The following is an 18,070-nucleotide window of genomic DNA, read 5'->3' on the forward strand; positions in this document are numbered from 1 at the left end:
GGCTTCGGCGAATGGGGCGGCATAAAAATGTTTTAATAAATAAATAATAAATAAAACTAGGAAGGATAAGTTTATCAGTATCAGTCAAGGTTACTTGTCATGAAAGCTATATTGCAGTATCAGAGGAAGTATGTTTCTGTATATCTGTTACTTGGAAACATGACCAGGATGTTTCTATTGTATTTACATCCTATTTGTGGGTTTTCCACAAGCTGCTGGTATATAGAATGTTGGCTAGATGAACCCACAGGTTTTTTTTACAGTATAAACAAATTAGAAAATAGAAACACAACTTTCCTGCTTAATGGGTGCTTCAGCTACCAGAACTTCCAGTTTTAAGTCATTGGAAATATTCCATCATTCTCTCCCTAATGGAGTTTTTGTGGACAGAAAAAAAAAAAAAACACTAAAGATTGTTGGGGAATGTTACAAATGGGAGGCAATGTTATCTGGATTTCCCATAAAATTTTGTGTATGAGGCAGGGGTACTGTATGATAAAACCTCATCCTGTAGTGCCCCTTATCTGTCCTTGTGCTAAGTATTGTTCTAGAAGATATTCTGTTTCTAATGTCATACCTTTAGCCTTATCTGCATTTTAAAAACTATGTTAAAGAGAATGTGTTTAACTAGTTTCAGTGCAATATATTCTGTTCTAAAGTAGCAACAGAATTTCATTTTTAGATCCAAACCATCAGTCTGTCTTAAGTTTTGTATGAAATGGCAACCTTTGTCCACAAGCTACAGATCTGTAGGTGGTTAGTAACACTTGTGAAGCAAGTTCTGGCTTTACTGAAAATACTAGAGGATTGTCTACACCAGAGTACCCTGCATCAAATGGATTGCTAGGCCTTTGTGAGCGCTTTTACTAGCACAGAAAGATTTGGTACTTTATTTATTACATTTTTATACCACCTAATAGCTGAAGCTCTCCAGGCAGTTTAAATGGTTAAAATTGCAGTACAAAACAGAAGTACAAAGCAGAATATGTGAAATGCAGTATAGGGTTTGAATTGGCCTAGAACTAGAATTCCTGGGAGAATTCTTGGGAAAATAAGAAGGCAGGCACCAGAAAGAGTACAATATAGATTCAGACAAGCCTCCCTGGGAAATTCATTCCACAGATGGGGTGCAACTACAGAAAAGGCCCTTTTCTTAGTAGCTTAAGCCTGCTTCTTATTGCCTGTATCAACAAGCTTAAGAGCCTTGTGGGGGAGTCCTTGTTGGCTTCCCATGAGCACTTGATGGGCAGCCAACAGTGTGAACAGAATTCTAGGCCGAATCGGCCTTTGCTTGGATCGTATGTTTCTTGGTCATGTGCTTCTCCACCAGTGCTTTTTCCCAGCATTCCTACATTTCCTTGCTCAGCAAGCCGTCCCGTCACTAAAGGGCTTGTGACAGGCTGAACCAGGAGCTGGGACAAATAGCACAAAGTATGTCAGAATGTTTTGGTAATGTCCCTAATAACACTGAGTTGTTTAATGTTTTCAGATTCAGAAGGAAACCTGTGTAAAAACTCCCAGCTGCTGAAGGTATTACTGACCATGCACCGACTTATCATCTCTTCCACTGAGATGCTGCGAAAACTAATAGACTTATATCCTTTTAAACACTGGCAGTAAATGTATTAATAATACAGAACCTATGATAGCCAATGGATTAATGTCAGAATTGGCCAATGTCAGATTTGCTGAAGAAAGAACAGCCTTAAAGCTCCTTTAGGAAATTTTAGCTTACAGATTTAGGGTTACAAAGCACCCCGTTGCCTTGTTGCTTTCCTCCACCAGTATCTGTTGTTTGCTGTCAGGGGCATGTGAGGAGTAAAGAGCAAAGTGTGAGATTGCTAAAATGCACAAATTTCTAGGCAGAGCAGGGACTGAGGGGGCAAGATATGCAAATTTCAAGCAGACAAATGAGACAGATAACTAAAATACTAAAAATTTAATGTCAGAATGGAAAAATGGACAAGGACATTCCACATATTGCAAGACAGGGCAGTGAAATTGAGGTAGATATTCACACAAAATGTCTCACATCAGACATTTACTCCTACACGTTTGCGCAGGACCAAAAATAAATTAGTAAATTAATAATAAGAATTTATCCTTAAATATCCTAACAAATAGGCCTTTTCTGCTTCATTATCAAAGGTTCTTTTTTCCTTTGCAAAGTTAGCCAAACCACTTCTTAATACTTTCAATTCCTTTTTTGAATTAAATTGTTACACAGTTTGCTGATGATTTTTCTTCCTTTTCCTCCAGAAGCTTTAATTAATGTTAATTTTCTGATCATTCATTTGATGATTTTATACTTCTGTTGCCTTAACTCTACAACCAGTTTGTTCTTTGCTCTTCTGCTTTCGATATCAAAACAGTGCTTATATTTTAATTTGTTTATATTGAAGTATGGGCCTCTTCATGATAGTATGTACAGTTAGATGGTGTGAAGTAGGCTCTGACCAACATGCCTTTCCACTTCCTTCTCCAGGTTTAGCACATGTACAAGATAATGTGTGGTAGTGCTGAGTGATCTCATAGTTCGTTGAATCAGAATCTTGCTGCTTGCAATTTTCTTCTTTGTGAGATGAATGCTGTGGGTAGGAATTGGTCTGTGTTGTTTTTGCATTTATTCACTCGTAAATCTATTCTGACGGATTTCTGTATTAATCTGCGTTTTTCTAAAAGAAAAACCTGTGATTAATATCAATATTTAAATATTTTTTAAAATGCAGTTTCTCTCACATTTGCATTTTTAAGCTGGGAATTGCATTGGAACATTGGGAAAGTACTTAGGTATCTAAATTGCACTACACACATTAATATGGGAGGTTCAAATCATATTGGACTTCACAAAAATCAGGTTCTTCTGGCAACTTAGGAAGATGTATGTGAACTTGAGGCTAGTTCCTAATCACAACATATGTAGGAATAATTATGGCCAAAAATCTCGAGATGAAGATGCAAGGTGTTCATGTCTTCAGTTTGTGTTTGATCTCCTACTGCAATGTTATGAAGTATTTTTATACAATTTGCTTCCTGATTCAGATTAACCTACTGTTGCAAAATATTTGAGTTGATAAGGTTTGTGTAAAGCAAATTGGGATTTCAGGGAATTTTAAGTGATAATTTAAGAGATAAAGGACTGCCAGAATCTAAAGTTCATTCTCTAATCTATGCAATATTTCACAGTATTGTATTGTATCCATTCATGTGGTTATGCAAGAATACATTAAAATACATTGAAACCAAATATTTCTTGGCTTCTGTTACTGTTTCATTTAGTATCACTTTCTACGCTCTCAAGGACATTCTGATAGAAGCTAAAATGTACCCTCTCAAGGACATTCTGATAGAAGCTAAAATGGATGTATTTCACATCATTTGACCTTCAGGGGTTAGGAGACATGCAACTATTCTGCCTATTTTAAATGTATTTTTCACAGTAAGAAAGAAGCAAGCACAGAAAGCTGGGGTGGGGTTGGTGTTTACTAGCTGAGGACCTGAATGAGACAGGATGGTAATGGGATAAAAGCCTCTTCCCGAAGTAGCTTTTGTCTTTATTTTCAATATATCCTTCAGACAGAAATCAAATGTGTTTTAATAACACCCTGGACATGATCCAGCCAATTTTAAGTTCTTTCATGTCCCATTGATTTCAGTGGGAGAGAGGTAAGCCTATGCTTAACTTTGGCTGGATTATATGTCTTATTTCATTCAGCACTGTGTTTTGATCTTGCATAAAATGCTTTTTGAGCCATTCATGAAATATAAAAACATTCCAGAATATCTGAATTAGTAGTAGTGTTTCCATTTTATCAGGCACTTAACTGTATTGTTTGTTTGTGATAAAGTGGCAGTTTGTAATAAAGATAGTTCTGACTGGAGAGTACTTAGAGTTTTAGACTGGAGAGTTTTCCTGATTACTTACTTACTTACTTATTTATTTATTTATCTGATTAATTTATTTCCACCAAAAATGGTGCTCATGTATTTTATTCTGTATTTGCCTATTCTGTTAGCTGCTCTACCTTTCAAAAGTTTTTAGGGCTTTTTTTTTGGCGGGGAGGTAATAATATTTATTAGCTCAGTAGCCCTTTAAGTTGCTTTATCTGTAAGTTTTTTTTTCAGGTAAGATTTAAGGAGCTTATTTCTCTTGCCTTTTGATACATTTTCCTTAGCAGTGGCCTACATATCTAGATGCCTTCGAAAATAATTCTTCTTTGATTTGCTGTAAGATATGTTACCTGGTAAGGTAAGAACTCTTTTCCCTTTTTAACAGATAAGTTCTTAAGTAAAGTACATGATAATTTTTTGTTGGTGTTTATCAAACTTCATGGAACAAGGCATGATGAAATGTTTAGGATCCTTTCATAGGGAAATACATAGATTGTGCAGTTGCTGTTTGTCTGTTGTAACAGATCCAGACATGTTCTTTCTAGAATATTGCAGGGAAACTGCTTTCTCCAAGCCTCATAAAGCTGTAATTGAGAAATGCAATTCTTCAATTAAAATTGTGATTATGACTAGTTTGTAAATTGCGGTTATAAGAGAAAAACAGCACCTAAATGGTCTAGAAGAAGACAAGACCAGCTACTTTCATTCATAAAAACTTATTTAAGGTCTTGCTCTGGGTAGCACCACCTTTAGAAGCTGGATGAATAGTTACCAGAAATGGCCTTTTGTTGTTATGGTCCTCTAGCCATGGAAATTGCTCCCTAGGTATACTTGTCTGGTGTATGCATTGTGATCTTTTCAGTAACAGGACCTGTTTTTGGATTTTAGGATGTAGTGATTTAAGCTCATTGTAGTATGCATTTTTAATTGTTGAATATGAATAGTAAATTCTTTATAAGGTTGGTCTTATTGGAAAAATGGGGTGGAGATAGAGCTCTATAACAAACAAACAAGAAAACATGCTATAGCTCCAGTGACATTTTAGTCACAGATGATAAATCTTTAACTCTGCATGTCTGTACCAATTATGAACTTGTTGAAAAATCATTTTATTGATGTGGAGAATTCCACTCACATAATGCATTTTGTGCCCTCCCCTACTTTCTGTATCTCCTTGCACCCCATACAAATCTGTTCCTAAGGGTTGGAAAACCCTCACGAAGAGCATTGGATATAGTATGTGGGGACTACAACTGGAAGAAGGAATTGACAACACTCAAGGAACCCCTCTTGAGGAAATGCCTATTGTAGGGCATCTTTGGATCCAAACCATTGAGCTGGGTGTTAGCACTGGGTGCTGAGTGGATCCCAGTGGTTCATTAGCTCAGGTCTTAAGTGCTAAATCATAGAAAGGAGTTCTAAAGGCCAGGCATTAAATTGATGGAGTAGAATAAGCAATTGTGTGAAGAGCAGCCGTGAAGACTCTCTTCTGCTTCAAGACTACAGTGAGCACCAAGGGCTAAACCTCACATACACCTCATCGTGGTTGTTCTCAGGTTCTCCCTGCTACTGCAGCAGCTAATAGTGTCAGAGTTGCAACTGGTTTGGTACTACATTTAGAAATTCGATAAAGTGTGAAGGAAAAAAAACCAGTGTAGGTTCCCTCCCTTTCAGGATTTCTTTTCTATCCCCCCCCTCCTCTGCACCACCACTTTGAAGTTCTATGGATATCATACAGTTCGTTCTCCACCACTGAACCAGACAATTTGAAATCCAAAAAAATGGGGGAGGGGAGAAAAATGGGAGACTTCAATCCTAACCTTAATTGGGTATATGTTGTAGACACCAAATATCTAGGTAGAGAAAATCTTATTTCTCCCATTGATTCCAGTGAGACAAAAGTGTGACTAATGGCATGCAATCCATAAAGCACCCTTCTGGTTGAGGAATGCCGGGTGTTATAGGGAGTTTCTTTGTGTAAACATATAATTGTACCCTAGATTAGTCTTGATCCAATCCAGTATGTCAGAAAGTAGGTCTCTGGATTTTTTGGGCATCAGATCACACTATTCCTGTGCACTGATGACCCTGGCAAGGTGTCATACCTGTTGTCAGCCCAGCCCAGCCCAGCCCAGCCCAACCCTTCCCTTCTTGCCCTTAGACGCCAAAACACCAGTCAGTCTCTCTGCAGTGCAGATCTTTATTGACAAAGTAACTCTACATACCCTCTAGTAAGCTGAAAGATAAGCCTCTGGTTATGGAAAGAGTGTTGAATCCAAATGGAGAACTTCTCCCCAAACTGCAAACACGTTTCCTTGCAGTAATGCTGTGGGCTCCACCCTTGGGATGGCATCTGCTGGTGAAGGGCCAGCCAGCAAGACCCATGCAATCCCTATAACAGAGCAGCTTGTCTCCCTTGACACCATGTTATGGGGTCAGGAACTGGCCAGGGCAATGGCTTTCCCTCCTCTCCTTCTTGGGCACTTCCCATCTCTTCCAGAACACCTCTGCTTTCTTGGTTGGTTTGGGAACCTGTGGGCTATATATGAAGGTGCTTCTGCCATTCTCTGAGTCTCCAAAGCTCCCATTACTGAGTCTTCAATGTCTTGGGCAGAATCTAAGGCATGATAACTCTGGTGTGTCTGCCAAGAGTTGTGGTCTGCTTCACTCATGATAACACCTTCCTTCCCTTCAGAAGGCAATTCTTTTTTCTTGCTGAACCAGTATCCTTGCCCACAGGAAATTCTTTTCCTCTTTGGAAAAGGAATCTTTTAGGGGAGGCATGATGCAGGGACATCTGGGAATGGAAGTCTATCTGGAGAGTTACTTTTTTGCCCTTCCTGTCTCAGAATGCTGGTTTATGTAGACCTACCATGGGTGAGCTCCATGAATTCAGTGGGGCTCAACTTTTAATTAGACATGCATAAGTTTGTGTAAGTCATGGAACCAATGTAAGGGGAGCTGATTCATGATTTAATTTTTACTGATCACCAGAGTTTGATGCAAGGTGCAAATCTTGTCAAATTACTTTGAAACAGGGACCACGACTCTCAAGTAAGACATATAAAGAGAGGAGGAAAATAGCCCAGGAAATTAAAACCAGTCATATATTTAATTGCAAAAAGAAACATTTCCCAAGTTAAAAATGAAGTAGAAATCTTACGGTGGGGTTGGGAATACAGCTTCCAGCAAACTGCAAGTAACAAAGGAGTTGAAAAGCAAATTGCAGTATTTGAAAAATTATTTGAATATTGGAGCAGGAAGTCAGCTAGTGAAGCAGTTAAATGACAAATAAATACAAGTACAAACAGAACTGAAGTCAAGTTAAATAAAAGCTTGAGCAAAAACAAAAGCCACATGTGAAAAATTAAGCTAAATGGAGAGAATAAGTTCTGGCTGAGGTTGTACAATTTCCACACTTTAAACAAATTTTCATGGCTTCTTTTAGCCATGGTGATGGTGCAAATGAGGTCAGTGGAATGCTCAGACATCTGAACAAACCTGAAATATGTAGCTTGGAAGATAGCCAGTATAGCACCATTTTCACTTATTATTTTACATTTTGCAATAGGTAGAAGTTTCCATTTTAAGAGTGATGATAAAATTGTGAAGAAAATCTGTAAGTTGTATTTCTAGAGCCAAGAACTACAATTTATTGCTGCTTATGGTACACAGTTATACACAGAACTGAAAATACTATTTTTTGTCACCAACAGGTATTGGGTAAGAGAATTCTGGGTTATGTTCAAAACAGATGGCAGTCTTACAAACACAATGGAGGAATTTCAGGAATTGGTGAAAGCTAATGGTGAGGAGTTACACTGTCGTCTAATTGACACATCTCAAATGTGAGTGTCAAGGTCTTTAATATATTGGGAGAACACACATGCATTACTCTTAACCTTCCTGAAGCATAAGTGCTATAAATAATCCACGGTTATGAAATAATTCCTTTTCTCATGCAAGAGGGACAATGAAGGACTTCTGATCAAATCCCTAGGTACAATTCTCTGAGTAGTTCATGACATATCAATACCATCTGGTAGTGGATAATCTCTTCGATGTGTATGTATATCATTTGGGGTGGCCTTAAGTTTATTATAGGGTTTGTACCTCTATTTTGTTATTTGTCATGAGCACCTGGAGGTACTACATGCTAATGTGCACTGTACAAGATAGCTATTGAAATTGTATGGTCTTGGGATTTATTGTGTGCTTTATAGTATTTGTATTTTTAATGTATCTTTTGTATTTGATTAACTGTTGTGAACCAACCAGAAAACTTCAGCTTTTGGGTGGTATAGAAAAGCTGAATATACCAAATAAATAATGGTGGCTATATGCATTTTAAATGCATGGAGAGAGCTCCTTGTGACCAGTAATTGCTCAGATTTGCTTCTTTTTGGTGCAATAGCCATTTTTTACATGTGGTACAATAGCCATGCTATCTCTTTTGGGATAGGAGGCAGGGAACTATAATTGGATGGTAGAAGTTGCCAACTTCACACAACTAACTAGCATGTAAAGCTGTGTTCAAAAGTGAGTTCACATGTCATGACTCATGGCCCTGTGTGGTTTCCATGGTGCATGGTTTTTTGCCTGGATGTGCTTGATAGACAGGTAGTTTCTATGCTAGCATGGTTTCCTCCTTCCAGCTCCTGCAGCTCTTTCCAGGGGCTTCTATGGTAGCACTGTGGAAACTGAGTTGCTGGGTTCAGAGAAACCATTTGAAGCATGGAGACCATTGAAGTTATTTTTTATCATGGTTTCTAAACACCAAACATACTATAGAAACATAGAAACAGAGCGAGTCAGAAGGGGTCTCGTGGGCCATCTAGTCTGACCTCCGGCACCAGCCGGCTTCGCTCACGACATGCCCACCATGTGGACGTCAAGCCTATCCTTGAACAAGGATATGCCAGTGTTCAGACAGCGTGACAGACAAAACTGCTGTACTTTGTCATGTCGTACGAACCCACTCTGTGTGATTCAAAACCAAACCACTCTGCAGATTGCAGTCCTAAATTCAGTCATAGAAAAATTCTTAATATAGACGTTTCCTTCTGGTATTTTTTATAAAAGCAAGCCCCAGTGATTGGCTTAGGAACAACTACTGCATCATTGATGAAGTTAAGCAGATGTGGACCAGTTCAGACCTCGAAGAGAAAGCTATTGTGGGGAATACATGTAGAAACATATAGGAATATGCAATATTATAATGTGGGCATGTGAAGTCAAGATTTTACTATTCAATTTCAGTGAAACAATGGATAATAAACTGGACTCAATAAACAAGCAAACAAAAAAGCCAGCCTCAATAAATTATCACCCCACCTGCGAATACAAAACTCTTGGACTAAATGCTCATTTAATACTATCTGTAAGCTATGTTGAACTTGATATTTCAAACAAATTATTTAAAAATACATTATCACAGCAATGCTTTTTAAAGTGGTACAGTCATAATCATTTTCTGTTGAAGGACATATAAGAAATGTGGTTTCATAAAAAGCTACCTGTGAGTAGGCCTCAGTGAACTCAGTGGGACTTACAAGTAGGTATGCGTAGGATTTTACTGTCAGTTGTGGGCACTGCTTCTCTTTTCTGTTATAACATGCTTCTGCGAAGCCTACAATCTATAGTATGAGTCTTGGGTATACATATAGAGGGGCTTGTTAATGCTTTCCCTTCAAAGGTTTTTTCCTGTTTAAACACCTTCAACTCCCTCCACCACCACCAAAAAAGAAAAGAAAAGAAAAACCCACTCCAAAACAGAAACAAAGAAACAAACAACCCTGCAGAAGTGACCGTCTCATTTTTTTTGTATTTTTGCTTGATGCACTGCTTGTTATTTTAATTGGTTAAGTGTAAATCTATAAGAAGATTTACAAGGAGAGCCAGTGTGGTGCAATGGTTAAGAGCGCAGGACTGGGGCTTAGGCAGTCTGGGTTCTAGTCCCTGCTGTGCCATGGAGCCAGGGGTGACTTTGGGCTGCTCACACACTGTCAGCCCAGCCAACCTTAGAGGGTTGTTGTGAGAATAAGACTGAGAGCAGCTGGAAAAGAATGATGGAAGCTGCTTTGGATTTTTAAAAAAGGAAAAGGTAGGCGATTAATTGAATGAATGAATGAACAAGAAGATTACACTTAGCTGAAGTTCACATCTGGCAGTTTTCTTCTTGACAGAAAACTGTTTTATTTGTAATATTGTGTTTTGGTGGTTAGGTTATGCAGAAATGTCTGATTAGGCAGAAGGATAGTAAAATTACTAGTCATCTTAGCAGTCAAATATATGTAAACTTAGCATATGAGATTTACCTGTACGGCAGATAAAGAGTAATTATGATAGAATCATGTCATAGGATTATCAACAAGTATTTGTGTATTCATTAGCCCTCTTCAAGCATTATAAAACTCTAAAATTGGAAGGGGGGTGGGTTCCTGATTTCATGGAGCTCTGTAACTCTATTCAGCCAAATATAGTTACATTTCATTACAGAACTTCCCTGTCAACACAGGGAAGTCAGGGGTGGTGTGGGCAGAGTTGTCTGCTTTCCACACTTAGAGAAATTTGATCCATCAGAAGATGGTCATTGAAACCACAAGTACTAATTTCCTTTTTTTGCTTCTGTCTGAAGGAATAGGTAAGTAAATTCTGCTGCAGAAGTTAAAAATGCCACCTTTTTCTCCCTCTCTCTTTTAAGAAATGCCCGAGATTGGTCCAGAAAGATCACACAGCGGATAAAATCCAACAGCAGTAAGAAACGAAAAGTCTCATTGCTCTTTGATCATTTGGAACCAGAGGAGTTGTCAGATCACCTCACATATCTTGAATTCAAGTCCTTTCGACGAATATCAGTGAGCTGATTGCTTTTTATATTCAAACTATTTTGTTGAATAGGATGTGTATAGAGATGGTTTGGTTTTACACAGCTTAATAGATAGACTTGAAGCTTTGATGAATCACTGAGGAAAGAAGGAAGGCACTTTAACAAAATGAAAGTCTTGATGGTTTCTATCTAATTCCTATATTTCCTGGAACAAGGAAAGAGATGATAATGAATGCACATTGATAAACTCTAGTATGGAGCAGTAATATGTGATAACATATTTCTTTTTATTTCATATATTTTTGATGTTTCCCTCCATTTGAGATATGTCAATTTTGATTTAATTGAGAAACTTCAAATGGGGCACTAAGTATTGAAATAAAAAGAAATCAGAATATAGAATGACACAGCACAATCCTGCCTCTCAGGGTACTGTAGGATCCCATCATTTGAGGCTGGGAAAAAAAAAGCTCTGACCTTGAATGAGGGAATCTGATTGTGGATCTCCTCCACCTTCTCCACAGCCCTTCCAGTCACTGCAGAAAGTTCTGTGGTGGTTGCTCTACACATGTCAGAGAGAGGGAGAGGCAGGGGTGCAAGCCCTTCCTGGCAGCAACTATGTGGGCCCGGTTTATCTAGCAACAATTACAGCAGAGGAGAAGTGTAAGGGTGTGAAAACTTCTGTTATTCTTTCCCTCTTGCACAGGTCTTGCAAGCAAGGCCTTGGATGGCCACAGGCCTCTGACACTAGAGCGCATCCTCTGTCCATTGCCCATCAGTCTCTAGGATTGAAAGCCAAGTTATTCCTAAACCCACACCTTGCAAGGAAGTTGTTATGAAAGGTTTCCTTTCAACTACTGGGGTTTTGAAATGTTAAGCATTTTGTTTGGGGCAGCGTAGTAAGGATCGCTTGCTAAATGAAATATAAACTCGGAAGCTTTGGCCAAGTTTTGTTGCCACTAGTTAGAAAGAAAAGGAAATTATGCAGTGGTGGCTTTGCACTAGCCTAAAGTGCTTCTGTTCTTCCATTATTGCCAATCCCCACACCTGTTAGATGCTTCTTGTCTGTGTTCTGTACCGTTCTGGAGTGTCCCCTAGCCCTTAAGATCAATTTTTTAGGGTCTACAGGGGGAAGATGTGATTAATAGCAACAAACAATGACCCAGCTTGATGAGTGGAAATGCTTTCTAGTAATGGAGGTGTGGGGCATGTTCGACTCACAAAGGTTTCCTTCCTTACCTTGCTTCTTCTGCTACCTGTGTGGCATGTACAGGAGGCTCTTTTCAAGTCTATTTGCCATGTGGGAAATTCTTAGTTTCTTCATTCTTTTGCTTGAAAATGCCAAGCCATGTTACTTCAAAGCTGCAGAATCAGTCCCTGAGCAAAAAAGAACCAATATGCTCTTGCCTCTTGAGAATGGTTGTGGACACTCAGATGTAAATTTTGCAGTTTAGGGAACAAAGTGTAAAAGATCTCACTTAGTCATGCATCAGTGCTCTTTATTTTAAGCTCTAGGTCATGGCTTTCCTCCTGTGCTAAGTTAAAACCTAACAGTCTTGAAAACTGGAGTCATGTCTTATGTTCGTTCACACTGGTACCTGTAAGCAGGAAATGCATTTACTTTATATACACATACAGAGAGACACACTTATGTTTTGTATAATGCTTAGTACTTTGTCCTTAAAGTTAATAATATTTGGCCACAAGAAGGATAATGTCTTACAAACATCTCAGCTCCATTCAGCTGAATGAAGTAATACAGGCATAACCTAGTTTGATTCTGTTCTATCATGCATTTCAGAACAGTTTGAGCTACTCAAAATTATTTTCCTGCATGAGGACATAATACTAGGAGAACCATATATATTGCCGGTGTTCTGTACTTTGTCTTGTCTTTTCCCCCACCCCCTCCCCTCCTCCTCCTCTGCCTGCCTCCACCTCTGCCTACACCTTCTTTTCTTTTCTTTTTGCCCAGAGAGATTTGGCTGTTGGGTGATGTAGAAGTTAATTAAATAACTTTATGTATAATAAGACATGCCCTGCTTGTATCTGTAAAGCTGTGTGGCATGTAGATTGCTTTTCTGGAAGGTTCCACACCATTATTAAGATCTGGAGGGGAGATTACCAGATGATGCAAGACAACTACAGGTTAAGGGACTCTACATGTTACATGGAATTGTTTTATGGAACCATCATGCAGCCTTTAAAGAGTTTGTATTCTGATCTCAATCAGAAGTTATTTTCTGATTCATTTTCCAAGGTACTCCTAGTGTGAAGTTGCCTTGCTTCAGATTATATTTTGATTACTCTGTTTATGTTTCCATAAATGCTTATATAGAACATTTCAAATTATAGGAAATTATGTTAGACTTATGATAAAATCAAGGCATATGAGCCATAATTTCTCCAGTCAGAGGAGAATAAATGTTAATTTATCTCTGCTTCTTTTCCTGTTACTTTCTTGGAAGTTTCCGGATTACCAGAACTACATCATGAATGGCTGTGTGAAGGACAATCCAACAATGGAACGCTCAATTGCTCTTTGTAATGGTATTTCCCAGTGGGTACAACTAATGGTACTCAATAGACCAACACCACAGCTTCGAGCTGAAGTATTCATCAAATTCATTCATGTGGCCCAGGTCAGCTCAGATATAAATTGTTTGGTGATTGGTTTAGCTTTCCTTTAAAGCTATGGGTGCTGACATTGAATAGAATTTTTTGTTTTATTAATTGCATTTGAGCAATATTTGCAAGCTGCACTGTCGTTCTTCTGTCTCATTAAAATATACTAGAACAGAGATCTCAAGCTTATTGGTCAGTAAGTATATTTGAAACATTGGCAGAGTGTTGTGGTCACTCTCACAAAATGGCTGCAGTGATGTGTGCAGTTGGTCACAAAATATATCCCATTTCACATAGGACAAAATATTGAGAATTTTTAAAAGTAGCGTGCTCAAAAATTAATAAAAAGAGATGGAATTTGAGCTATAAAATAGGAAACTATTCTTTTGGAACTACATTTTTCTATTCCTACAGTAGTTTCACAGAAAGAAAATTTCCATATTAAATAGAAAATTTAAAATCTCATTGAGGCACTGTCTCTGTGCAGTGGTATTTGTTCAGCACAAACACTATGTGTATTTGTCATAAGCAGAAACTGAAAAACGATTGGTATTTATTCTTTTAACACAGAAACTTCATCAGCTGCAGAATTTCAACACATTAATGGCTGTGATAGGTGGTCTTTGTCACAGTTCAATTTCTAGACTTAAAGAAACAAGTTCTCATGTTCCTCATGACATTCATAAGGTTAGTTGCATTCTTCTGTATTTTGCTTATTTTACCATGTGTATACACTGATTTTTAGCTGTAAAAATTGTAATTCACATGAATAAAATCAGATGTATTAGCAGACAATATTGCTGTCAGAATGATTGATCCTAAAAGTTTACCCAGTTATATTTGTTACAAATAATGCTTAATTGGTTTATTTCAAAAAGTTTTCCTACTGTAGCTAATTTTGAAAAATAGAGGTTATCTGTAGATTGTATAACCCTCTGAAATAGACAGAAATAGAAAAAGTCTTCTGTGTTGCGGCCCCTAAATCTCTGGAATGTCATTCCCAGGGCATTCCCACCTCGCATCTTCACTACTTTCACTTCACCGCCCAGCATTGGCTGGGACTTTTTTTCTGTCTGAACATGTATACAATTACTCCTATAGGGGTCAGGTTAAAACCTTTCAGCAGGTATCTAGCCTTTAGTGTTCTGCTCTGATTATTAATTTTAGTGTTAGTGCCTTATGGTGGGATCCTATCTAGAAGCCTTAGGATTTTTCAGAGTTCCAGTGATAAGGTAGGAACATTTCTCTGACCTCATAGCTGGGGATCTGTGCTTGGATCCCACTTCCTAGCTGACTTGCCACTGGCATGGAAAGAGCCAAACCAGCTGCTTCTTTGGAACAACCTTGGAAGGGCTGCTTCCAAATACCAGAACCACCAAGATGAGATGCATCCTGGCACTGCCTCTGCCTCTGCCTCCATCTCTTCTACCTCCAAATACCTCATTTAGACTGATCTTCATCTCTGCATTTCTGTTGTCCTCCTCATATTAATCCTCCAAGTTCAGAAGATGATGGGTGTTCCAACTGGATTGTAACCTTAATGTCTTTAATATTTGTAAATGTTTTTGTAGTTCAATTTTGTATTATTTTTTATATTTTATTGAATTTTTGTTTGGTCATTTTGATTTCTTCTATGATTGTAAACTGCGCTGAGGGCACTTCCTGTTTGAGTGGCATAAAATAAAATAATAAATACAGGTAGGCCCCAGGTTACAAATGTCTAGGTTGCAAACAACCCATACTTATGAGCAAACTCCCATGAAGCCTATTAACTAAAAGTTACCACAAGAAATTGTCAACACCATAGAAAGATGGGAAGGGGAAGGGGACAGAGAGAAGCCTCCAAAGCAGGCCTTCCTGCCCATGCCCATCCAGAGAGGGAAATCTCTCTAGCATTTCCTTGCTGCAGAGAGGAGGCACTGATGAGTTTGGGTGGGGTGAGGACCTAGAGATATTCACAGTTTTTACACTTTATGGGGGTTCTGCACCCCCATGAATGTGGAGGGCCAACTATACTTGATCCAACTTACATACAAATTTGACTTAAAGTCAAATTTCCATTTTCTCAGGAACAGAACTTGTTTGTAACTTGGCATCTGCCTGTAAATAACATTTTAATGAAACACTAAACTGTATTGCGGCACTATCTTCTCCTATCTGGTTTCCTAAAGGATGTGCTGACTGGCAATGATAGAAGTTGTAATCAAACTGGAGGGCATCTGGTTGGGAGAGGCCGATTTACCATTACAAGAACTTGCTGCAGTGAACCTTGGGTTCAGTCACTTGTCTTTAACTCATTTCCTCCCCTGGTGGTACTGTGAAGAATTTGGGAGCATTCATTTCCATTTTTAGATTACCGCAGTTTAGAATATTGTGTGCAAGTGGCCAAATTCTGGTTTATCTTAACTGTGGTTAGTTGTAATAAGCCAACTTTAAAGCACAGTTGAAGAGGTTTGTTTCAACCAACTGCTTTGGATGAGAAACTGAATTATGGTTCATCTAAAATGGAAGTGGAAGCTTCCAGTCTCCTCCTCCATGCCTAAGGATAGAAGCATGGAGCATTTGAGCTCAAAATGTACACAAGTTTGTTGTTGTAATGCTGATCTATGGTTTAGCATTATGACCTAGTGCAGCTAGTATATTTGACTTAAAATTAGCCATAGGCATGCTGCATTAGTTCGTTCTTCTAAAGTTTGTTTAAAGTTCTAAACTGCTTGGTTCTAAAGTAATGATAAGCTTAGTAAATTAACTACTTTTGCTTCCATTTGTTTCCCTTTAAGGTATTCAGTGAAATGACAGAACTGCTGTCATCCTGTAGGAACTATGATAATTATCGGCGTGCATACAATGAGTGTAGCAACTTTAAGATCCCTATCCTTGGAGTACATCTGAAAGACTTGATTTCACTTTATGAAGCTATGCCCGATTACTTGGAAGAGAAAAAAGTTAATATACATAAATTGTATTCTTTATACAATCATGTCAACGAACTGATACAGCTTCAAGAAATCGGCCCTCCCCTGGAGGCTAACAAGGATCTTGTTCATCTCCTCACAGTAAGTCTCTGTATTTATAGACTATGTTTTACTCAAACCTGTTCATTCTGTGGAATTACATGTCATAAAGTTTCAACTGTTGAAGCAGGCTGGGAAATTTAAACCAGACAGGGTATTGTTTCCTGTAGGGTTTTGATCAATAATGCAAATAAGTGTTGTGAGCCGCCCCGAGGCTTCGGTGAATGGCATAGAAGTTCCCTAAATAAATAAGTAAGTAAGTAAGGCAAGTAAGCCTTTTGATTTCAGACAAAATAGCATAAACTGCTTTTCTGAACATGGTCAGGGGACAATGTGCTCATTTCCTTGAGTTTATAGGCCTACAATAATGACACTGAGAACTAAACATGTGGGACATCATCTGCACTGCTGCAGTAAGATTTGAATCTAAAGTTGCAATCCTGTGCATGTTGAGTTAGCAGTAAAATTCTGTAATTCCCAGCATCCCTCAGTTAACCACACAGGATGTTGCAGGATTTTGTTCTGTCTTAACATGCATAGGATTGCATCTTAATGCCAGTAAATCTTCATTCCCACCTCACTGTGATCCCAAGTTATTTTCTCTTTAGTTCTTAAAATGTTTGCTTCTCATTACATTTCAGCAAAATTAGGTTGACACATCAGGAATGAATAGTTTGGTGATATTTCACAAGTGTAAGTGTAAAGTCAGCTTAAGTGAAAACTACCATCTTTGTGTGAACTTAATTTTGGAAGTATGAATTACTTTTGCATTGGTTGGAATAAGAAATGACATTTTAAATGCCACTGGTGCCTCTTTTCCTCTCTCTCTCTCTCTCTGTGTGTGTGTGTGTGTGTACAGCTTAGCTTACCAGCTTAAAATATTATTTATACAATTCTATCAAAAAGCATAAAATTAGTGAAATAAACCAATTATTTTTGGCAGGTTTGGAGATAATAGATTTGTTATTGCATATTAATTGATAGCATTTTAATTTGCTTTGCATTGTTTTTACTTGGTATTTTATAGGCTGAAAAAGTATTTTTTTAAAAGAATGAATAAACAAACAGAACTAAAACAATAGTTTAGCATTGTGAAAACAAACTTGTTTCTCTGCTTCTGTTTTAGCTTTACCACAACTCGCTTATCTGTCTGAGCCTAGAGCAGTTGTGGTTAATCTTAACTATGGTTATTGGTCTAACCATATACTCTTGCTGAGCAAGAATTTAGGGTGTACGTTTTGCTGCTGGTTGGAGTCAAAGCTAAAAGTATATCCCTGCCCCTGCCTTTGCCCCTGTCCCTCATGCACACACACAGACTCCTACATCAACTGATCAACTGGAGTAGGGGAGGATATGGAGACGCTGAGGATTAAACCTTTCCACCCCTGCAATTTCTCTTACTCCCACATGGCTGGGAAGAAATCAGCTAGGGGGTGGGGAAAAGGGATATCTATTGTCACGTGTTTTCTGGTAGTTGAGCAGGTTTCCAGCCCTACTGAGCAGAATGTGGATGGGATAGATTAGAGGAAGGAGAACTTTAACTTCTCCATGATTTCCCCCACTAACCAGAATATACAGAACTGAACTGTACAGGGGAAGGAGATCACAGGGAGGAGAAAAGAATTGGTATGAGACCGACATGCTGGAACACATGTAGCAACTTGAGGCAAAAGGTAACTCATAAACATGAAAAAGGCTGAACCCTTTAGAG

The 18,070-nt window shown here is 38.3% G+C and overlaps 1 protein-coding gene across 1 annotated transcript in view; it reads left to right on the top strand.

Annotated features, from left to right (window-relative positions):
• The window catches only part of RASGRP1 (RAS guanyl releasing protein 1), a 78,806-nt gene that overhangs the window by 29,928 nt on the left and 30,808 nt on the right, over positions 1 to 18,070 (top strand). Inside the window, exons 3-9 of the mRNA XM_044436725.1 lie at positions 1,490 to 1,595; positions 4,187 to 4,249; positions 7,608 to 7,739; positions 10,595 to 10,748; positions 13,189 to 13,362; positions 13,916 to 14,032; positions 16,126 to 16,401. Of these exons, the coding sequence (XP_044292660.1) occupies positions 1,490 to 1,595; positions 4,187 to 4,249; positions 7,608 to 7,739; positions 10,595 to 10,748; positions 13,189 to 13,362; positions 13,916 to 14,032; positions 16,126 to 16,401 (1,022 nt within the window). The remainder of the gene's footprint in view (positions 1 to 1,489; positions 1,596 to 4,186; positions 4,250 to 7,607; positions 7,740 to 10,594; positions 10,749 to 13,188; positions 13,363 to 13,915; positions 14,033 to 16,125; positions 16,402 to 18,070) is intronic.

Source organism: Varanus komodoensis, unplaced genomic scaffold, assembly GCF_004798865.1.
Source record: "Varanus komodoensis strain SLA01 unplaced genomic scaffold, ASM479886v1 scaffold3, whole genome shotgun sequence".
NCBI lineage: Eukaryota > Metazoa > Chordata > Lepidosauria > Squamata > Varanidae > Varanus > Varanus komodoensis.